The sequence below is a fragment of the Pelodiscus sinensis genome, chromosome 6 (genome assembly GCF_049634645.1).
Source record: "Pelodiscus sinensis isolate JC-2024 chromosome 6, ASM4963464v1, whole genome shotgun sequence".
Taxonomy (NCBI): Eukaryota; Metazoa; Chordata; order Testudines; family Trionychidae; genus Pelodiscus; species Pelodiscus sinensis.
The window spans coordinates 109,685,531-109,709,581 of record NC_134716.1 but is presented as its reverse complement, the minus strand read 5'-3'; the positions used below and the strand labels follow the sequence as shown (position 1 = coordinate 109,709,581).

Sequence of the window (24,051 nt, the reverse complement as noted above, 5' to 3'; positions counted from 1 at the left end):
AATTCGATTTAGGGCTTTAATTCAGAATCCTGTTTCACTGCCGCGTGTAGACGCGGGCAGTTACTTCGGGCTAGTCAATTTCTAAAATGGCGACTGGCCAGGAACATGCTAATGAAGCACGGGATATTTAAATCCCGCGCTTCATTTGCAATTTCAGTCACTCTCATTAGCCTCCCTAGATTGAACTAGGGGACAAGTGTAGACGTACCCTTAAATTACCTTTAAATCAATGTACTTTGAGTAATATATAAATAAATAACACAAATTTAACACTTTCTTTTATTAAAGTTATCACTTTCATTTGTTTGAACCATAGAACTTTATGGGAAAGATTTATTATATCTCTTAGCTCAGGAGTTCTCCATATTTTGTGTAGTATGGATCACATGCTTAGATCAGTAGTGACAGGCACTGTGTAAAAATTTTTACAAAGAAACAGTTAATAGAATGTATGTGGACCACCTTATCTCAGACTCAAAATCTCATTGTACCATTGGTGTTACAATTCTTGTACATTGACTGCTCTGGGAGGCATCCTCACTAAACCAGGCCCTACAGCTCTTTGAAAAAAATTGAAAACTTTTGATTTTAAAAAAAGGAACAAACGTTGTTTCACTAAAAATTTCAGGAACAAATTTCCTAGTGTATTGTTTAAACCAGCTCTACCTGGACCCTATGAATCTAAAGGCCTGTTCTACTATTTTCGGAGCGAAACAGGCAGGAATAAGAGTATCTTCATTCTCCAGTGCTTTGTTCCATTTGGTTTAAATTGTTACAAATGCACGAGTGTCTACTACTTCCTTTGAAAGGCGCTTCTGCATCCTAATAGAACTCATTGCCAGGAAGTTTTCCCTGACATTCAGGTTACATTTTCCTTTCCTTAATATAATTCACTTTATTTCTGGCTACATCCCCCTCCTATACCACCTAAACAATTACCACTGACCCTTTTTTGGCATTTAAATTCTTCAGATGCATGCACATGGCTATCACATTCTTCCTACTCTTTTTTAGCTGGTATTTAGCCAAATTATGTAATTAGGTTCTGGTTCCCTAGAAAAAACAGGCAGTGTCTTTTTGGCATCAGAAAAGGAAATCCTCAAATACAAAATTCATGTATTTCTACAGAAATCCCATTTAGCTTAGATGAGTCATCCTTTATAACCTTTGGTGGAGATGAATCAGATGACCTTCATCTAACAGAATTCACTAGATAATGCTGGTTAAATAAATTTTCTAATCACTCTGAGAGTTTCACAGAAGTTCTGGCTGTAAATCAATGCCCCCTTTTTTTCAAATCTACTTGAGTGTAGAAAGAATAGAACACAGTCTTAAAGTAGTGACTGACTGCAGTCAGCCTCAACTGCTAATGGCATCGTCATCTGTGAGGAAAGTTGTCATGGCTCCTTCCCCACTCTGGCATGATAAATGCAGAAGTGAGGGCCAGCAAGTGTACCCCAAAGCCTTATCTACCAGGCTTTGGTATAAAACTTCCCCCAAAATCTTAAAAACCTAGATCTTGGGAATAAAACTTCCGCTGCCACCACCCAAATGTTGCTAAAGAAACCAGGGGAAAGATCATTTGGGAAATCTCACCCCTAAAATAAAAATCAGGGCACACTATTAACCAATGCCAGGTTAATAAAAAGAAAGGAAAGAACTTTTATTATTACAACCATATTCCTGTTGCAAGCATAATGACTAGATAGGAAGGTAACAAAATATACTCATGGAGAAACACCATGGGCCTAGAACTTAATTACAAAGAAAAGCCAAAACATCTTTTAAACAGTGCCAGATCTCAGGTCCCGTGCCCAACCCTTAAAACAATAAAGCCTAATGAAACTACCTAAACTTTACCCTACTTACAGAAAATGAAGAATGGTGTCTTGGAGAGAGAGAGAGAGAGAGAGAGACATGTTTGTCCCTCTCTGTAGCTGCAGAGAACTCACTCAGACAAAAGGGGAGAAAGGAAAAAACCCAAATTCCTTTGTCCCAGTTTGAAACTCCCACCTACATTCCTATTGGTCACTCCACCTGGCTAGGTGTAGTTAACCCCTTAATCCCCAGGCTGCTGGCTAACCCTCATAATCATGACAAAGTGTTTCCATGAGGCGCACACTGTACAACCTATCAAAATGGAGGTTGAATATGAACAAATCGGGCTTTTTCCAGGCTTTAAGGGAAACCTAGGACAGCTAAAGGCACAGCATTTACTTCAAAATTATAAATGTAGCTTTTTTTCTGCAGAGTAAGCCCCCTTGAAACTGACATGACTCCTGTGTATCTAGGTTGCCATCTTATCCTAACAATTTCTGTGCTAGGTAGCAGAAGTGCTGAGTTCCTGAGGGATGCTCAACTTCCATTCTACTAAAGACTCTACCCTTACTTCAGCCCTTCCCAAACTCCCACCCTGCTTCTTTCCCACTCCCATTTTGCCTCTGCCTCTACTCCTCTTCCTCCCACCCAGTACCTCCTGCATGCAGCTGAACAGCTGATTACCATGGGTGGGAGGCACTAGCAGTAAGGGGGAGGAGCTGATCGGCAGGGCTGCCAGTGTGTGCTGAACGCCTACTTTTTTTTTTCTGCTCCAGGGCTGGCACAGCCACAGAGGCAGCGCCTGTGCCAGGCAGCCTTTTTCTGGCTAGCTCTGAAGGAATCTCTAATGGAATTGTGCAAACAGGCTAGTAACCTACCTGACCATACTCAGTTCAGTGAGGCTTTACTGGCACCACAAATTTTGCACAGTTAAAAAAAAAGACTCCAACGAGGAGAGTTCATACTGTAACTGAGTTTAAGCCTCTGTGTCTATTTATCAATGGTGTCCATTCCTGATATAATTGTAAGTCATCATCTCCCTGACCCAGTCAAAAATGCATTTTTCAGGGTATCAAAACTATTTGATAATTCAAGTCAAATTCAGTGAATAGTTTCAGATGAAAAAAACCCATACATTGTTGGAAAAGTTGAAACACTTTGTTTTGACCATTTTGAAACAAAACATCTGGACTGTAACAATATAGCTACAATTTAGATTTTAAAGAAGAGTGAAAACCAAAGTGACATTCTTCTCCACTTCCCCTCCACCCCAACTGTTTTGTTTCAGGTTTCTCCATTCATTTTGGTTATTTCCTAGTTAATATATATTTCTTATATTTATTACAAGGCTGAATATACATATATCCTGTGCTACTTCCGGCCTATGTGCTCCTTCAGGGTGGGGCTTTGCCCCTAGAATCCAAACTGTCAATAGCTTCATGAAGTCAAAATGAATAGGGCCCTGCAAGCCCTGCTGGTTCTTGTGGTGCTCAGAGAAGGCTCTGCATGAGCATCTCATCTGCTCTGTAGTGATAGAAATGTAGCCGTGTTAGTCTGGGGTAGTTGAAGCAAAATGCAGGACAATGTAGCACTTTAAAGACTAACAAGATGGTTTATTAGATGATGAGCTTTCGTGGGCCAGACCCACTTCCTCAGATCTGCTCTGTGGTCCCTTTTCAGGGTTCACCTTCTGCCTAGCTTCCAGAGAAGTTTTCCTCTCATCTGCAGACTGTCCACTACCTTCTGCCTGAGCTTCTGAGCTCCTTTTAACCCATTCCTTCAGCTGGAGCCTGCTAGGCAAGGCTAACTGAACTCAGCGAAGGGGACCAGATAGCAAGTGTAAAAAATCAGCATAAGTAGTGGAGGGTAATAGGTGGCTATAAATAAAGCCCCAAATATCAGGACTATCCTTATAAAATTGGGACATCTGGTCACCCTAGGCCCAGCATTGCCTTGTAACCTCTTCAGGTCAAGCGTAGGGTTTGCATATATCATCATGCCCCTCTGAAAGAAAGAAAAAGTAGGAAAGAAAGAAGCTAGCTATTTATGCACTCACTATGCAGGACTCTGTATTTCACTAGTTTCTTGCCCTGGAAGAAAGAAGAGAGATGGACAAGAAGGCATTATGCTAGGTGCTGAGCGAGGTAAGTGTCCTGCATAATGAGTGTCCATGTGCCCAGGATTCACGTCATCACACATTCCATACTGATCAGCAGGTTTGGGGAATGGTGGGGAGGAACTTGGATTTGAGAACTAATTGTACCATTTGTTACTCAAAAGATAAGGCAGGTGCAATTAGGCCACATTGTTGGTCCATTCTGCTTGTTTACATGTTCCCAGTTGGATTATGGCTCCTGACTGGTGAGACTTATGCCATAAAAAGCATTTGGGAAATACAAGTGTATTCTTAGGTCTGTTGGTGGTTTATATTATCAGGAGCTGCATGCTGGTAGTACACTCCGAAGGCTAATGTGTGAAGCCCTTGCATGGCCTCAGAGGTGAGGCTTCCCCCTGTCCCATTGTTCTCCTGCTACTTCTTGCTGGGAGAAGCCAGATTCCCAAAAATGGTGGAAGAAAATGGAGTCATGGCCTCAACCTTTGGCCTTTTATCTACTCACTCATCGAAGCAAAGGGAGCAGAGCTAGGCACGCAGGAGAAAATGATCTGCAACATCCTAATAGCTCTGTGCTGCTGCCTATGCAAGCATTAAAAGCAGAGGCCAGCCCTATATTTGATGAATCACCAGTTTGCTACACATTTGCTCCAAAGAGTGTCCTAGCAAAAAAATGTTACTCATTCTGATTAAGGGCAGCTCTCTTCATAGCCAGAGGATTTTGGTTTGCTAGGTTTCATTTCTAGGATTAATTTCACTTTGACATCAGGCCATGCAGTACTCTTGTTCCATTTCCTGCTCTGCCTTAGAGGAAGTGTTCAGTGCTTTGTTGCAATAAGCAGCAGTACAGCTGGCTTCCAAGATGAAATAAATTAATTCGAAGCTTTTGTTACAGCACAGTGGTCTGATTACTGCCAAATTAGCTTTAAGGCAGCTACCAAATTGATGCAGACACTTCAAGTTTTCATGTAGATTGGTAAAGGGAGTGTTGAAATTCGATTTTAGGATGAGATGCCCTGATCCAGGTGTAGCTGTTTAAGATCCCATGGATTGTTTTGCAAGAACAGGAGGAGCAGAACCTGAATTTGGTTTCCTGGCCAAATTCAAATTAAGATCATAATAGTTGTACAATCCAAATGCCCCTACAGTTTCAATTAACTGCAGCTTTTTCAATCTATCTACAGGAGCAACTGAAAAGCCTGAGGTTTTCATCTTGAGTGTTCCTGGACACCTGTGCCTATGGTTTTTCATTGACATTAGACATACATTTCTTTTAGGCCAGTATTTCTTTGTGTATTTTTCTAATCAGGAAAATAATGTATATAATGTACATTGGGTGAATCTGGATCATTGCATGTTTCAAGAGCTCAAATGGTGTCTTCTTTGCAGCCTTTTTAAACAAGATCTATTTCCATATCCCATAGCTAAAGCACTGAAAGTCTTCAGATTAGGGAGGCAGACAAGAAATCCTACAAACCCCGAGATTTGGCAGAACTAAACATTTTCCACCTTCTATCCCAAGATGAGGCCTGATTTTCAAAAATGCTCAGCCCCTATAACTCCCACTGACATCCACGGAAGCCAAAGATGCACTGCTCAGCATTCCATTAGTGTGCAGTGTTACTAGAGACACCAAATTACACTGCAAAGGTGGCTGCTCTTTTTCAGTTGTGAATGAAGTGATTACTAGAAATGAAGGCACATAGCCTTATACATGGACAATACAAAGATTCCAGCTCCAATAAATGGGTACCTGGACAAGTGCCAGGCCCAGTTGCAGTCCTTGAACTTAAGTTGAAGGGAAAGGGAGTCATAGCTCTGCCAGGGATATTGGTCTCTCCAAAAATTGACGGAAGGGGTGAGGGAGGCTCCCTCTTTTGGCACTGGCTTTCAGAATGAACCATGTTTGTGGAGAAACACATACTGCACTTTCAAAGAAGCCCTCTTAGGGCAGGTATACACTAGGAAATTATTCTAAAATAACGTATTTTGAAATAAGTCCCAAAATAAATTTAATAATTTAAATAATAATACATATAATAATAATAAATAATATAATTTTGAAATAGTGCATCCACAGTACAAGGCACCATCGAACTAGCTCAGAATTACTTCAAAATAGCACATTCACACTGATTGGAGGCTGCATTGGATTTAAAGTCCACAGAAGCACTCTGGGAATGGTACCAGTAGGGCAGACACTTCCTGAGACTGCTTGCTGAGGCTAGCTGAGACACGTGCTTAAAGGGGCTCCTCTCTACAACTGTGTCTTACACGCCACTCCTCTACTGCTTGCCCCCTCACGGGTCACCAAACCCACACCCTGTGCTCTGATTGCCCTTGTGGATGCCACAGAATTTCTGACATGGAGCTAGAGCTGCTGCAAAGCAGTGCCAGGCTCATGGGCCTTGTGCTGTGCCTCATGGCACAGTTCATTCAAACTGCCTACATGCCACTTCAGCACCACAACAACCAGCCTGAACCACAGGACCCCTTCATTCAGGGCCTGGTGTTCCTGCTATAGCAAATGATCCTCAATCCTCTGTACACTGCGGAATGCCATTTCTGGCAGAGGGAGACCAGTTCCAACTGGTGAGACCGCATCGTCCTGCGGTGATGGGACGACCAGCAGTGGCTCCAGAACTTCTGCATGTGGAAGGCCACCTTCCTGGAGCTCTGTGTGTGGCTTGCCCCTGCTCTCAGGCGACAGGACACTTGACTATGACTTGCCATCCTCATGCAGAAGTGTGTTGCCATTGCCCTATGGAAGCTTGCCATGCCAGACAGCTACCGCTCCATCAGGAACCAGTTCAGCATGGGGAAATCCACATTTGGGGCTGTGCTCTTGCGGGTAGTCAAGGCCATCCACAACATCTTAGTGTGGAGGGTTGTCACTCTGGGCAACATCAACCCCATCATGGCTGGCTTTGCCACTATGGGCTTCCCCAACTGTGGAGGGGTGGGCATAGATACCACTCACATACCCATCCTGGTCCCCAGCCACCATGCCTTAGACTATTCAACAGGAAGGGGTACTTCTCTATGGTAATGCAGGCCCTGGTGAATCACCCTGGTGCATCCTGGGTGACACAACCTATCTCTTGTTCCCCTGGCTCATGAAGCCCTAGACAGGCAGACTGGACCCCACCAAGGAGCACTTCAGTACCAGGCTGAGCAAGTGCTGGATGGTGATGGAGTGTGTCTTTGGCTGCCTAAAGGGGAGGATCAGGAGTCTCCTCACCCACCCGGACCTGGCACGGGGCTGGCAAAGCTCTCTTCATGACCCAAGCCCTTTCCCTTCTGCCTGCTACTTTAAGCTCTGCAGGCGACGGGGAGTATTGGAGTAGTCAGGTGTGGCCAGAGCTGCCACAAGTGCAGCTGTGAAAGGCCCCAGGAAATATTTCGAAATAGCAGCAGCTGAGCATCCACATTCATGCTATTTCAAAATAAGCATTAATCTTCATGAAAAATCTGGAGCTATTATTTTGAAATAAACAGCCCATTATTTCAAAATAATGGGCTTGGTAGTATGGATTTTCCACTTGTTATTTTGAAATAAGACCAGGGCTTAGACCCATTCCAAGCATGATCCTGGAGATATTTTGCCTACCTTAACAGCCAAAATGCAGATGGAATCTGCATTTAATGTGTAACCTCTTCTGGCCCCATAATGCTTTGAAAGCCAGAAAAAAGCCCAACTTTTAATGAGACACTTTGGGTCCTTTGGGATGAATGTTTTTGTATGATGCTTGCAAGGTGCTATAACAATAACCATTTTTAACCTGCTTCATTGCTTGAAGTGAGAGGAACAGTATTTCCAAATGGTTGCACACAAAATGATTGCATATTTCAGTGAAAAGGTATCAAGTACGGAATATAACAGAAGACAAGTGCCATCAATATATTTTCTATTTCTCTTGTTCAAACTGTAGAATTCTAGCTTTGAGAGGAGAAAAAGTTCAGACTAGCAGAGAAAAAGGATTCAGAGGAATTAATCTCCTAGCATTTTGTGGCCACGAGAAACATTACCCAAACAGTGCAGGGGAGACTTGATAGTGAGTCAGCCATTATTAGGTAGGTGACATGATGGCTCAGTTGATGTTAAAATAAATAAACAGTTAATCCTGTATACAAATTTCAACTCTAGGCTTCTTTATACACGACTGTGTAAATGCAGGTGAACATGTAGCGATCAAATAGCTGATGATAGCACCATCTGCAAAAGGCTAATGGCTCAGTCATTAAGCAGCATGAGCCACAGTTTAATCAGATATTGTATGATGAATAATTTAACAATAATCCAAGTGCCTTTGAATAAACATTAAGAAAAGCAAAAATATACATAAGGCACATTATGGGAACAAAAAAGGCATTTTTCAATTTCCCAGGCTGACAAGCTTGGTTATATTAGACATTAATCATGTGCATGCCTAATACCCATGGAGAGGTTTGAGTTAGGTGTTTGTAACACAGAATTTGCAGGCATTAGTAAGCAGAAGGAGTGACAGAATCCAGGAGAAGATCCATTAGCTCTATACTTTGTGGTTAGAGCCATATGATTGTGATACTACTAGAGCAGTGGTCCCCAACGTGGTGCCATTTATGTGCGCCCACGGAACAATCTGGGCTGGCCCCTGCCCGGGGTCGTGGCACATGCCAGTACCGGCCCTGGGTGCGAGACACATGCGTGGCCCCGCCCCCAGGTGCGTGGTGCATAAGCAGCCCTGCCCCCAGGTGCCTGGCAGCCCCAAAAGTTTGGGGACCACTGTACTAGAGGAAGGATGAAGCCATGCCCAGGGCAGTTGCCTGGGATTTTTGGAGACCCAGATTTGATTTCCTGGTTTTCCATAGATGCCCTGTGTGATGCTGGGCAAATAATTAATAGTTTATTGTCACCTAAGTATTAACTCAAAGTGTAACTCGGAGATTGCCCCTAACCTGACTCCCGTCCATACACAAAAATCTCCAGCTGTAAGTGTGCTTTAAACTTGAACTAGCAAGCCTGCTAGGGCATAGGGGTTGAAACTCAAGTACTGCAGATGCTTGAGCTAGAAATACAATGGGGACTCAGCTACTATGTACTGCTAATCCAGTGACTATGCAAATCCAATGCTGTTTTGCATTGTGTCCTCCCTCACCCACACTAGATTAGCACTAGTGTAGAAAACTCCTATCAACCCTGCACTGAGTGAAGCCAAGCCCTTAGTTGAGCCATAGTTCCCAATCTGTAAAATGGAGAAGATAGTAATTCCCTGCTTCACAAGGGTGTTATGAGGGTAAAGTGTTCAGGTATTATGGACCTAAAGCAATGTTTCTCAAAGTGATCTGCGGATCCACTCTGAAAAAGCTGCTACCAGGCTGCTCCAGTTTGTTTATTTACCAGCTCTGCCGCCACAGAGCCTCACGGCTCCCATTGACTATGGTTCACCGTTTGCAGCAAGGGGAGCCAGGGGAAGCAGTGCAACACAGACTGCTGATTCCTGCAGCTTCCCTTGGCTTCAAATGGCATATTACAGGGCATGCCTTCCCACTGAGCTCAGAATATATGCCTGAGGCCACAAAATAGGCAGAATGATAAGGCACAGTTCTTTGAGTTACTTATCTAGGTGGGCTCACTGCCTCTACTCCACAGAAAATAGTGCTACTATCTGTTGTCAGTAAAAACCTTACCTCTGACCCCCCAGCAACAATTGAGAAAATATAAAAGGATATTCTGTATTGGTAACCTCATTGCCATCAGGTTTATTGTCACCCAGAACATACATTGGAGGCCACCCAGCAGAACAGTAAAAGCTCTGTCATATGGCACTCAATTAACCAGAAAGCTCATTCAACCAGCATTTCCGATATCGCCCAATATAAATCTTCAGTGTAGTAACCAGGACTAGTATACTATGCAGTGTGTTATGTGATTATATATTCTGCATTCTACTTTTATGTAAAATAGGCAGAAGACAAGCAGGCAAAGTGAAATCAGGGATTTATTCAAAAAAGCAGCCTCCAGGGTATATCATAGGGTCATCACAGATTCTGGCCAATCTCCTACACCTTCTACATCTACAATGCTAATTGCTGATAATGATGACCCTGACACACTGAAATATCCTGAGGTGTCTTCTGAATTGAAGAAAGATTAAAATGTGTTCACTACAGTTCTAGTGTTAAGTATAGTTTTAGTGATCTGTGTATATGTCATGTGCTGTCCATAGTGATATGTAGTGTCGGAAGATAACCTACTGTCTAGAAATCTTAACTGTATAAGCAGTTCAAGGAACCAACCACTCTGCAATGCAGTGCTACTACTGGATTGGTGAGTACCTATACTATTTTATACTTTATTCATTTTATTATATCCAAATCTTTGAAAATTGGTAAAGTATAACTCTGTTAACCAAAATATGTTATTACTTGGCACCCCCCATAACTCCAACATTCCAGATAACAGATCTTTTACTATACATAAACATTGAATCAAATAGTTTTATTTAAAAACCACTGTGAAGACATAAGTGCTACCAACTATAATTTGGTGCTGCTGGAGTAATTCCAGGTAAATCTGGCACTCCCAAACTTCTGAGATTGAAACATATCATTTGTTTCAAATTACACATTTTTCAGTGAGAGAGGCCTGACCTTCCTTTTACACTTTTCTTTGGTGACACTTTAGCTTATTTAAAGGTCTTCAGCGCAGCGCTCTTGCCTTGGCAGAGCAAAAGTGGCTCTCCTTGTCTGGATTTTGCAAGGCCATCACTAGGGTTTAAAATGACCTCCCCACACACTGTGGCCTGGCCTCTTGTTTGGTTTGGTGGTAGCAGGGCCCATTCATACAAGAGCCCACTGTAGGGTAGTAGTAGGTCTGACCCACTGTTATTGGTCTTCAGGAGAGCTTTGACTTTCCTTTTTCCATGCCTGCTACTCGAGCTTTCATGTAGGCTAGGGGCTGATCCAGGAATTAACGGGCTTCAGTTCTATTGTCAAGCCCCTCCTTTTATCTTCCCAGAGTTTTGGGAGCACCATAAATAGCTAATTTGTGGTGCTCAAGCTAATAGAGGGAGAGGAATGGGTTGGGGGGACACTCGGGGGGAAAAGGGAGGGTGGAGATGGCGCTCCCACAGGACTACACTCCTGGGTCCTCAGTTGTGGGACTCCACAGCCCCCCTGCCTCTACTCACAAATGTAGTCCTGTCCCATCTTAGTAAAAAAAACAAAACCATCCCATTTCTGTAGGAAACTTCCATACTGTGATGCATAACTATTAGGGTTGCCAGATGGTTTCAACAAAAATACCGGACACACTTGATATTGCATCACAATCTACATTACATCTTATTTAGAAAATACCGGACATTTATATTTTCTCATTTATATTTTCTCAATTTTTTCCCGAACAGAAAGCTCAAATACTGGACTGTCTGGTTCAAAACCGGACACATAGCAACCCTAATAACTATAGTACTGTAATATCTGTAGTGTAAACATGGTCTTACTCAGGGCTAGACAAAATATGGCCCAGGGGCTGGATGCGGCCTGCCGAGCCATAGGATCCAGCCCATGGACCATGCTGCCGGGACCCTCAGGCACACGCAGCTGCCATGTTTAACACAGATCCTGCGTTTCTCTGCTCTGCAGGGAGGGGGAGGCTTCATGCGATCTCCCCCAGCCCAATCCTCAGCTCCTATTGGCCAGAAACAACCAGCCAATAAGAACTGATCTCGGCCAATCTCTCAACTCTTATTGGCTGGAAACAGCCAGCCAATCGGAGTTGAGAGATTGGCCTGAGCGACTGGGGCAGCCGGAGTTGAGAGCCACTGTGGGGGGAGCAGCCTGTATTTTCAAACAGACTGGGGCTGCTGGCCAGGAGACACTTAAGTAAACTCCTCCCAGCCAGTGCCTGCCTCTGACACCCCAACCCCTCCTGCACCCCAACTCCCTCCCACAGATCACCAAACCCTCTGCAACCCCTGCCCCAGATGACAATTCCCTCCCAGACTCAGTACCCCCTCCTATATTCCTCCCAGGCCAGAATCCTCTCCTGCATCCATACTCCCTCCCTGACCCTACACCCCAATCCCCTGACCCAGGTCACAACCCTCTCCTCCACTCAGACACCCTCTGAGACCTCACGCTGTCTCGTGTACCTCAGTTCCTTACCCCGTGTGTCCTTCTGCATCCAACCTCTACTCTAGATCCTGCACCCCCTCCACAGAAAAGTGTGGTCCTTGACCACTAACCAAAATCTTGGAGTGGCCCCCCACCAAAAATTATTGCCCATCCCTGTAGCCTGCAGCTGTCCATGAATTGGATATATACAAGAAAGTCAATTGACAGGTGATGAATAATTTTGGGCAATTTGCTGAAATGAGCTGCTATTCATACAGTTCTGTAATTGTAGTATTTACCCAGTGATATTTTTCAAAAGGGCCTATGAGAATTAGGGAGCTAAACTGCTCCAGGGCTTTGGAAATTCCTGCTAGGTGCTTATTTGCAAATTTAGGTGCCTAAATTCTTTTGAAAATCTGGCCTCAAGTACCTAAGTAATTTTTGGAAATGGGATTTAGACTCGTCAGTCACTAATGGCCATAGGTTTTTTTATTATTTTATGGTTATTTATGGATATTTTATGGTTGAACTGAATCTGCACCAATGTAATTTATAGCAGTTCTTGCCTCTATAATAATCTGGGGGTGACATCAGTAGCTGCATCCTCAACAATCAATTGAAGCACTTTTATGTTTAGACATAAGGTGCTCTTTAAAATGAGAGGTTACTATTGGTGTAATTTGTTCAGTGGAGGCAAGGTCAAAACCACTAGAAATCCTACTTAGTCCTTTAAAATTAGAAGTACAGTATAATAGTTGTGGAGAAGTTTGCAATGTTGCCAGTTACATTCTTGTTCTGGAAAACTTCTGTTTCAAGGACTGTCAGCCTAGCTCAATTCATAAGTGCTTCTGTAAATTCTCTTAATGCTAAACAGGTATGTTTTAAAATAATACTGGACCTCTATGGATATGTCTACGCTGCAAACCTGCGGCAGTGAATCTCGGAGCTCTGGTCAACTGATACGGACGTATGGGATGGATTCCTGGCTCTGAGACCCAACCCTGTTACCAAGTTTCAAAGAAGCCCAGGCTCCAGCCCAAATGAGAAGTGTGTGGCTACGTCTATACTGGTGGCTTCTTGCGCAAGAACTCTTTTGCGGACGAGTTCTTGTGCAAAAAATCTTCCACAAGAGCGCATCCACACTGCCATGTGCTTTTGCGCAAGAGATGTGCTTTTGTGCACGAGCATCTATGCCAATGTGGACACTTTCTCACACAAGAAAGTTCCGATGGCCATTTTAACTATAGGGGCTTCTTGTGCAAGAAATTCACGTTGCCTGTCTACACTGTCCTCTTGTGGAAGAGCTCCTGTGCAAGAGGGCTTATTCCTCGTGGGGAGAGGAATAACTCTTCTGGAAGAAGCCCTGTTTTACAACGCTATACTGTAAATTTACTTGCGTAAGAACGCTTGTGCAGTGTAGACAGCAGGCAAGTTTTTGCACAAGAAGAGCTGTTCTTGCGCAAGAAGCTGCCAGTATAGACATATGTATATGTATCAGTTGAGAGAGAGAAGTGTGTGTGTTTGTGTGTGTGTATATGTGGTGTAGACATACACACAGAGTTTTCCTTACACAAAGATGTCCAGGACATCAGGGTGGAAGCAAAAAAGTTAATCAGTTCTGAAGATAACACGCTCAAGATTGTTTTACCCGTGTATATACTGTGAAATGTATTTACAGAGAACATTTTAAGTATTAATATTTCTAGGACTACTGTTGGCAGCTGTCACCTTGCTTATTTTAGGATACATGAAGTCTATGGGAGTCCCATATAAAAGAAGAAAAACTAGTTTTCATTTTGATTTAATGTTAAAATCATCAGAGAAAAAATGTTTTACTAGTTATTAGGAAGATAACAGAATTTTATAAACATTAGGGCCTGATTCTGGAACTGGTTTAGGATAAGCAGAATCTTGTGTCTGTTCAGAGCTGATAAAAGATGATAGATTAAAATGAGTCCCGTAGAAACAAACTAGTTTATTATTTTGCCAAATTAATTTGAATACTTACTTTAAAAAGTGCCATACCTACATTGGATTACAATTGTTCCTGTAATTAACTTGTTGCGCTGATCATTTATTATTTGTATTAAGACTATAAGCAAGTGAAGGTCTTGATCCTGCAAATTCATAGATGTGAGTGGATAATCTGACCCAAGTGAATGAGTCTGAAGTACTGATATAAACAAATCTTCCAATAAAAGCATCCTTCCACAAGATGATATTTTAAGGATAATTTGGTAGTGCTTATTGCATCTATGCTGTTTTGGCAGTCTTGGATGGAATGTCACTGTAGCATTTGTGATTATCAAGTGTGCATATGACAAATTTCTATATAGCTGCAAAAAATGCCAGAAGTTCATGAAAAAGTATATAGAATAAAATTGTAGCACCTTTTTCAAATGTAATAATGTTATTATTGTGATGCTGTAATTATTCATATGTAAAATTTCAAAGATTAACACTGTACATTTTGTACATTATGCTGTCCCATTATCTGAGAAAAAGAATTGAACAATGAAATTAATGACAAGCAGATTTACAATGAACAAAAGGTTATGTCTAATCGGGATGGGCAATAATTTTTAATTGGGGGGGGCCACTCCAAGATTTTGGGAAGTGCTCAAGGGCCGCATTTCTACCAAGGAGGTTCGGGGTCTGGGCAGAGGTTGGGTGCAAAAGGAAGCTTGGGGTAGGAGACTGGGGTGCAGGAGGGGGTGTGGAGTCTGAGACGGAGTTTGGGTGAAGGAGGGGGTTGTGATCTGGGGGCAGAGGCTTGAAAAGGGTATGAATGCAGGAAAGGATTCAGGCCTGGGAGAGGGGCTCTAGGAAGGAGTGCAGGGTCTGTGAGGGAGTTGTGACTTGGATGAAGGGAGTACAGAGGGTTTGGGTGATGGCTTGCGGCAGGGGAATGGCAGGGAGAGGGTATGGGTGCCAGAGAGGATTCTGGCCTGGGGGAAGGGTGTAGGAGAGGGTACAGGGTGTGGGAGGAAGTTGTGACCTGCGGGAAAGGGGTACAGAGAGTTTGGGTGATGTCTTGGGGCAGGTAGTTGGGGGAGAACGGGGGTGCCAGAGGCAGGCTCTGTTGGGAGGCGCATATCTAGGCAGCTCCCAGGCAGCAGCCCTGGGGGAACCTGAAGACTGTCGTTGCAAGCTACTCCATGTGGCTCTGTTCTGGGCAGGGTGAAGGGGGTGGTGGGAAGGTGGAGGCTTCATTGGCTGCCCCTGCCGCCAGCAAAATATCTCAACTACTGTTGGTTGGAAACTGGCCAATAGGAGCTGAGAGATTTTGCTGAGGGGTGCAGGACAGAGCACAAAGCCTCCCTCCTTACTCCCAGAATAGAGCAGACACATTTAAAGTGGCTGATGTTGCACTGTGCTTAAGGGTCCCAGCGAGGCAGCCGCGGGCTAGATCCAGCGGCTTGGTGGGCCACATCTGGCACGCTAGCAACCTCTTGCCCACGCCTGGTCTACATGCAGCCTGTAGCCAACTGACAGAATTCATGCCACAAGAGATCAGCCATACTATAGAGCAGGGGTGTCCAAACTTTTTTCAAAGAGGGCCAGATTTGATTAAGTGAACATGCGTGAGGGCCGGCCATTTTGCCTGACATTCTTTGAACCATTAAAATTAAATGCAAATTAACTATTTTATGCAAAGTTTATTGCAAACGGCATACTTTTCATTTCGTCACATGGATGACAAATCTAAACAGGTGTTAAATCACTCTGCCTTTCATATCTGAAGGCCATATGAAAAAAAAAATCCAGGAAGCTGAAATATGTCAGGAACATTGTAAAGTACATTACATATTATTGGTAATAAAGGTTGTCTGTCAACTTTTAAGTTCAAAAAATATGAACAGGAACATAACACCAAGTATACATGTTGTGTCCAAATATATTTATAACTGATTTAGACCAACTGACATTAACTGAGATTTTACAATGTATTCATCTCAATACATATGGATTCGTTGGGGGCCATAAAAGATAGATATTGGCAAATTACCTGGGGGCCGTATTAAACCGGAACACGGGCCGCAATTGTCCCGTGAGCCGGACTTTGGACATGCCTGCTATAGAGCAATGCTTATCAACCAGTAGATCAGGATCTATCGGTAGATCTTGTAGCCTCTGACAGGTGATCCTGACTGGTTTGGCCTGGAAGCTATTAAGTGCTGGCACTTCAGTTGTCCCTCCACCCGTTGTCATGCGGCTCCTGCCCTCTGCCTTGGAGCTGCCCCCCTGGGAGCATCCTGCTTGCTGTGCAGGGTGTGGGAGGAAGAAGGGGGGCACTGATGTCAGGGTGTCCCTCTTCACCCCACTTCTGTATTTTACCTCCACACAGAGAGATGGGCATGGAAGGAGCTTGGCAATGCACATCTCTGTCACTCTCACACACTCTGTATGTCTCTGTCATTTCCACAAACACACAGTCCATTACTCTCCTCTCCCCACCCAACTCATACGTGTGGGAGGCGGGCGGTTGTTACTTCCTTTAATGCTCGCAAAGCAGGTTATTTTTGGTTTTGACTGGTCTGTGCATTTCATAATTTTCATTTCTCTCTTATGCTTAAATTTAATTCTTTGAGTAGTGAGTTCTAAAATGCCTAACCTTTTGTGGCTGGAGTAATTATCCCTCTGGTTATTGCTGCTCTGGGAAGTGGCTTGCATGTCCCTGGAGCCCCTGAGAAAGGCAGAGCAGGGGGCCTCAACATGCTGTACTTGCCTGCAGACATAACTCTTGCAGCTCCCATTGATCAATATTGGGTAAACTTGGCCAGTTGAAGCTATGGGCTCAGCCAGGGCAGGAGTAAGCCTGCTTTAACTCCACTGCTTCACCACCTGGAAGCCATCTCAGTTATACGGTGCCCAGCCAGAGTCTGCTTCCTTAACTCCTCTCCCTAGCCCTGAACCACCTCCTGCTGCAGACGTGTCTCCCTGCACCCAAACTCCTTCCCAGAGTTTTCACCCTGAAATCCCTCTTAGCCCTGAATCCACTGCCCTGGGCTAGGCCCGGAGCACCTCCCACACTCCAAACTCCTTGGCCCAAGACCAGACCCTGCACCCTACCCCATCCTGGTGAAAGTGAGGATGGGGCAAGAAGGGGGATGAAGCGAGCAGGGTGAGGCCTCGGAGAAAGGGTAGAGCAGGGGCAGGACCTCAAAGAAGGGGAAGGAAGGATGTGGGGCAAGGGTATTTGGGTTTGAGGTAGATCTTATATTGCACTTAAATACAAAAAGTGGTTTTGTGGTTAAAAATGTTGGAGACCACTGCTTTAGAGTAATTTTTTAAAGGGGCTGGATAATTTTATGATCAATAATATTTGTAGTTGGGGGACACTGAAGTCAATGTAGGACAAAATTATGTTTTGTTAAAAAAAAAAAGTAAAAAATCCAAGGAGTTTACAAAAGATAAGATTTAAAACTCTATTGAAGATTGTAAGCACCAGCTTCTTCAAGCCAATGTGTAGGTTAGATTTAAACGTTCTCCTATGAGGCTGAAAGAGAAACAGACAAGAAACAAAAGTGAAAGTTTTCATTGTCTAGGGTCCACAGTAAGTGGAATGCAAATTATCTGTAATAACGTTAAAAGCATGTGCAGATATTTTAAATTCTTGGTGTATTAATCTACAGTGATACTAAAACAGATAAGGCATCTGATTTTAAAATATGTAATTTCAACCTGCCTTGTCTTTATGCAGGCCAAAATAAGTCTAATCAAATCTTGTGCTTAGGATGTAAATTGATTACTACAGGAGTCAGAAAAAGAAACCACTTTCTCCAGTATTACAGCAAATAATCATAATAATTTATTCTTCCATAGCATCTTCCATGACAGGCATGTCAAACACCTTCACAAAGTTGGACAATGTCCCTGTGAGGAAAGGAAATACTGTCCCCATTTTACAGTTGGTGGTGAAAATAGTACAAAGAAGTTTTCCCTTTGTGGCCATAGCAAGTCAGTGGAAGAGGTGAAAATAAAACCCAGGTCTGATTCCTGTGCTGTAACAACTAATGGACCATTGTGCTAGAGTAAAGGCTTTTTAACATAGGCAAACATGGAAAAAACCAGAAAAGATTGTGAAAAGAGAGAACATGCTCCCACCTTCCTCATTTCCTATTGAAGTCAATGAGATTTTTTTCTGTTCTGAATTTTAAAGTTGTTTCCAATTGTAAAAATAATTCGGAAAAAAATCAGATTCTGTTTGTCTTCCTAAAAATGTATTTTTAAAATTAATGTTAGAGTACAATAATTGGTATTTTAGTGAACACCTTTTCAATCTTCAATTTGGAAAAAACAAATCCATGGATCTTAGCAGGTAACTTCTTTCTCTCTGTCTCTCTCTATACTCTTTGAATGGGCCTCCTCAATCTAGTTCCTAAAGAACAAGTTTTTAAAAAAAAAAACCCACCCGAAATTGCTAAACCAGCAGTGCACTTGAGCTCCCCTTGTCTGTGATTTAGACATGTATGGTTGGCTTTTAACTCCTTCGCCCTCTCTCTGTCTCTACTCTGTTTGCCAAGGAGTTCCTGATTGTCGAAGGAAATGCTCGCAACACACCTATAAAAGCTCCTAACCTTCTTCTCACGCAAAGGAGCAAGCTTAAAATCGGAGACACGGGAGATCTCGCTCCCCTCTTTCGACAAGCCACAGAGGCACCCCCACCCCCACCTTTTCCTCCAGTCCCAGCCAGAGTCTCTCTCTCTCTCTCTCTCTGCCATTATGTTCAACCATCTTTTAACCAGGCCTCTCTGCAGGCTGCAGTGGCAGTGAGAGAGCCCTGAGCCCTGTCTGCCCGAGGCCCCCCTTGCAGGAGCAGCCCCCCGGGTGCGGGTCGCTGGCCCTGCAGGGCAGCAGCAGGTCTGTTTGCATGGGGGTGCGGCGTGTGCATGCAGCGGGTTCGCTTTCTCCCCCGGGCCTGGCTGCTGCTCCCAGGCGCGCTAGGCCCCGCTGGGCTGTGGCAGAGCGGCCTGGAGTGCGGCAGCCGCGGCTCTCCGCTCGGGCCCGGCTAGCGCCGCCGCGCCGCCGCCCAGGCCGCGCTCCGCAGCGAGGCCGCTGGCGGGAAGGGGGTCCCCTGCCTTCCACAGAGAGGACCCGGGGACCCCTGCGTAATGGGGAAGCAGCCGGCGCCAGCGCGCAGGGCCGAGGTCACCCGAGCGGCACAGCTGCCAGGGCCTGACGGCTGCAAAGTCCAGCACGGCGGGGGGGTGGCTAGCGGCTCCCTGGCCTCCCAGCCGCTGGAGGGGTTAGGCAGGAGGCACCTCGGCCTCGCCGTGCAGCGCCCCTGCGGCCCCCAGCCCCGTCTCGGAAGGGTCCCTGCACTGGTCCAGCCCTCACCCAGACCTAGCTACGCCCTGAACAGAAAGGGGCTATAGCTTGGTGCTATAGGTGGGGATTCAGTGAGGAGCCTTCCTCCCAGTGTGGAGTGGTCTGGGGGCCCGGGTGTGAAGGAGACAGTGGTATGGGGGTGTGCAGAATAAACCGTGTTTAGGAATCTTCCCCCCCCCCCCCATGTGGGGAGGGAGTGGGGCCGAGGATTGCGGGGCAGACTGTGGTTAAGAGCCTGCCAGTGTGGGATGGGGATGGGGGTTGAGAGTGTGCCAGTGTGGGAAGGAGATGGGGCTGATGAATGCACAGGCAATCGTGGTTGGGCATCCTGCAATGAAGGGAGAGGCTGGGGGGCCAGGAGGGTAGAGGAGACTGTGGTTAGGAGCCTGCCAATGTGGGGACAGGACGCAGTGAAAGGTGTGGAGGAGACCATGATTAGGAGCCCTGCGGTGTGGGAAAGGGGATGGCTGTAAAGGATGCAAAGGAGGAGCCCCCCAGCACAAGCAAGGGGATGTGTGAGAGATGTGGGAAAGACTGTGGTTAGGAAACTCCCCCCCAGTGCATGGAGACAATCGAAGTGACAGGCACAGAGAAAACTGAGTTAGGAGTTGCCCTAGTGTAGTGAGGAGATGGGAGTGAACAGCGAGACATGGGGATGGCAGTAAGGGCAGAAAAGATTGTGGTTTTGATTTGCCCCAGAAAGGGGGAAAGGATGGAGAGTGAGGGAAGCCGAAAAGACTGAGGTTAGGAGCCACCCCAGAGGGGGCAGGAGATGAAAATAAGGTATGTAGAGAAGATTGTGGTTACCAACCACCTCTGTGTGAGGAGGAGATGGGATAAAGGGCAGAAACAGACAAGACTTTTGTCAGGAGCTGCTTCTTTAAGAGGAAGTGGTGGAAGGAAGAAACAAGTTAGAAGTTATACCAATGGGTGGATAGGTTATAGTGGTGCAGAGAAAATTATGTCAAGGTGCCATGTCTTTGAGAGCATGGGAGAGGGCACAAAAAAGACTGATACAAGAGAGGGTGGACAGGGCAGCAATGGGGGCATAGAAGATTTTAATTTGGAGCCACCCTCACCTCACCTGTGAATTGAAGAAGTGGGCCCTAGATTGGAGGATGTAGGAGGAGAAGGGGAACTTGGTTAGGAATATCCCAGTGCTGAGAGGGGCGAGTACAGAAGAGGCCTTGATGAAGAGTCATTCTACACCTTTGGGTAGTTGAGTGGGTTGAGCAGACCTTGATCAGGGTAGAGTCACATCTGAGGTTGGGAATGCAGGTTTCAGGAGATAAGACTTTGGTTAGCAGCTCCCTCTCCCTACCCCCTGTTCTTTGTGGAGGTATGGGGGCAGATCAGACCTTGGTTTAAAAACTCTTTTCAATCGGTGCTCTAAAGAAGGTTGAGAGGCAAAGAAACCACCATAGTGCTGTGGGGAGGGTGTAAAGAAGAGATTGCTTGTGGGGTGGGGAGAAAAATGCCACGTGGATGGGGAAAAAACGCTTGATAGCATTACCCCAAGTACTGTGAAAGGTGGGAGGATGGGAAGGAGAAGACCTTGGTTAGCGTCTACCCCAGAGCTCCCAGCATGAGGGGGCAGTCATGACGTTAATCGGCAGCCACCTTATACTGTAGGGAGTGGAGACAGAGAAGACCTTGGTTAGCAGTCACCCCAGTGCTGCGGCCGAGTCTGCCTTGTGCAGCAAGAGAGATCCTATGAGGATTTTTATTGCAGTCTCTTTGTTAGCTACAGACACACGCTCACAGCTTTCAGCCAGGTTGTGGGAGGTAAGTGGGGGAGGAGAGGAAGGGAATGTTTTTGGGGTGGAGTTGGGGTGTAAGGATGTTTGTATGCAATGGGGATATGATAGAAATTGGGGGACATAATTGAAATCACCCCCACATCCAAAGAAGAAAAGAGCCCTTGCGATTTTCAGGGACTTGTTGGCAACTCAGCGAGGGTTGCCATAGCTTTTTATGTAGGGTGACCAGAACCGGCTGAGACTGGTTTGAGGCAGATCAGCTCCTGAACACAATGCAGTCACTGAGCTACTACAGTGGGATAGCTTCCTCCCTTCATGGCAGCCAAAAGCAGAGGAGCTTGCAGAAAGATACCATCCCAAAACAGTATGTGAATGCACACTTTAGACACACAGCACTGGTATGTGGCTAATGTAGTCATAAAGGATTCTGTATATAAATTTACATATTTGCAGTAGCTGAGATTACGTTAGCTTTTCATTCCTTTTTATGTTTAAAGAATGGGCAAGAGCTGAGATTTATGACCCTTATTAAAATATTTTTGCTTTGCTAGGGTGGGACACTGGTTAGACTAAATAAAAATGGATTGAATGATTTGTAATTGTAGTTATGCTTGTGACTGAAGAATGCTGCTTTGCATGCTGTTTTATTTACAGGGTGTTGTCTTATGGTTTTCTTCGTTAGAAGATGTGAAAGGGGGGGGGGGAGAAGTGCTGTGTCTTTCTTAAAGGCCAAAGGAAACAATGTTGTAGAATTGTGCATAAAAGCATTGCAAAGATGCTGTAAGGCATACTCTTCTTTTTTTCTTGTAGGCCTATTGATTGGGGCTGCCTTTAACCCTTTCATATTTGCAGAGGTAATGTATCTCTGACAATAACTGAGCAGTGGCTAAAAAAAAATCTTTCAAAGGTCAAGGTTCACAAGGTGAGATACGGTATTTTGAGTACGACTATAACAACAATATGAAGGTACATATATACAAAACCTAAATCTGACTCCTGATTGCACACTTGGCACAATGGTGAAGAAACAATGGTTTAAATGTAGGTGAAGAAATACTATTAACCTCATCCAAGTTTAATGAGATTAAAGCTATTGTTTGTAAAGACTTACTGATACTCAGGCTAAATACAATTTCTTCATTTATATATCTCATAGATGAAGATTTTTTCACTATTCAGTCATACAGAATAGGCCTCTAAGTGACAATCATAAATTGTGGACCACATGGCAGTGAACTATTCTGCATTGCAGTACAGCATTACACATTTAGACTTTTCCTTCTAATTATTTATAAAAGGATTGCATGGCCAAATCAAAGTAGCTTACTTATTTCTGAATTAATTACTTTAATTTTATACCAGTATTTTATATATGTTTTATGCATAGGTGTATAATATATGTATAAAATATACCAACTTGATTGTGTTTCTTAAACTGTATTACAAGAAGAGGATTTTGGAGCCAAGTGGAAGGATGTATTTTAGAGGTTTGATGGTGTTCCAGTAGATTATTAGTGACATAAATTATATTGAGCAGTTATGAAATAAGAATAGGAAACCGGATGGGCAGTGCATCAGCTGCTAAGGGATAACTGCTTTTAACCAAAGCTTCACTGCAATGCATAGGATTTTTTTTTTGTCATCTAAAAAATAAATGTGTACTTTAGATTTGAGCTGGCATTTGCACCTTATACTGAAAGCTGGAGGCTTCAGAGAGAGGGAGAGGGGGAGAGAGAAGAAAGCAGTAATGATTATAGCAAAGGGAAGAACAAAGGCTGTTAGAGCTTACACACTGGAACACTAAACATTTTGCCTTGGGGATTCTTTTGGTAGAACTGTTACTTCCTAAAACAGGAAATCAGCAACTCTTGAATCTTATCCAGTATGATTTTCACAAATCTAACCAGTCCTGGCTGTAAGCTGGTTTTATAAATCTACAGTGAAGAAAAATATGGAGGAAAAATATTGAAAATGTATTTTAATCTAGTGTGCAATAAGTTTTTTTTATTTTGTGTTCCTCAGAATAAAGTAGACAGTCTTAAAAGGCTTGAGAATTTTTGGATTGGGTAAGTTGTAATGGTGGCTGTTGATAGGCAGGGTGTCTATATCAAAGACTGACAAATATAAAGGAACCTTTTTATTTCTGACTGCAGTAAATTACATACGGTGGTTGGAAGTGGCTTGTGATACAATGAAAGTAGCATGTGAAATGTTTAGCCTGAAAATATTTTGTATAGTTTTAAATATAGGTATAATATACTGTATTTTTCAAATTTGATAGGGTAACAAATAGCTTGCATGATGGAGTAAAATGTCTAACAAATCAGTGCTATGATTTCTTTTAATAGTTTACATAATTTCTGAGTGCAGAGGTTCTATATTTGACTATAGACATCTGTAGCAGAATTATGCTTGCAAACATGAATCCATGTTGCATAATAATAGGAATAGTATTTATTGCTGATGATGATGTATGCTCTTTTCCAAGTGTCAGCAAAAATTTATATGGTTACATGAGAGCACCTTTCATTTTTTCTCATCAGAGTATTAAGCTTTTTTAAAACTGTAGGTCGTTGAATTTTCACCAAGCTCAATGTATCTCTTTTATTTGGCTTTTGGAACTAGTTCTGCATTATGCATTTTTATTTTTTGCAATGGATTTCTTATTCACATTTTATATTTGCAAGGAAGTGTCTGCTGTAACTTGAAAAACCTGATTAGATGCTGGTTTATATGGTACTTCTGGTGGCTTTTTTCCCCCACATAGGCCAGCTTTTCAGCTGAAAATGCTTCTTAATGTTAGAGGCGTTGGTACTCTATCAGTAATCATGAGCTCATCTTGGATTGAGGCTTATCTCAGGTATTTGATCTTGAACAGAGGGATAATGATTTATCAGGTTCCAGATCTTCTTAGACTGAAACAGCCAG

General features: G+C 43.8%; 1 protein-coding gene across 14 annotated transcripts in view; it reads left to right on the top strand.

Moving 5' to 3' along the window:
• Window positions 1-18,675: 18,675 nt before the first annotated feature.
• The window catches only part of ZNF532 (zinc finger protein 532), a 97,266-nt gene continuing 91,890 nt past the window's right edge, over window positions 18,676-24,051 (top strand). For 2 of the 14 annotated variants that reach the window (XM_075932609.1, XM_075932605.1), the window contains exon 1: window positions 18,678-18,895. Coding sequence is in view for 1 of the 14 variants with exons in the window: in XM_006116534.4 (XP_006116596.1) it covers window positions 21,439-21,487 (49 nt within the window). In the remaining 13 variants the exon portion in view is untranslated. Of the gene's footprint in view, window positions 18,896-19,614; window positions 21,149-21,206; window positions 21,522-21,933; window positions 22,046-22,111; window positions 23,190-24,051 lie in introns of those variants that run through there. The other 12 variants (XM_075932607.1, XM_025181404.2, XM_075932606.1 and 9 more) reach the window with 12 other exon arrangements.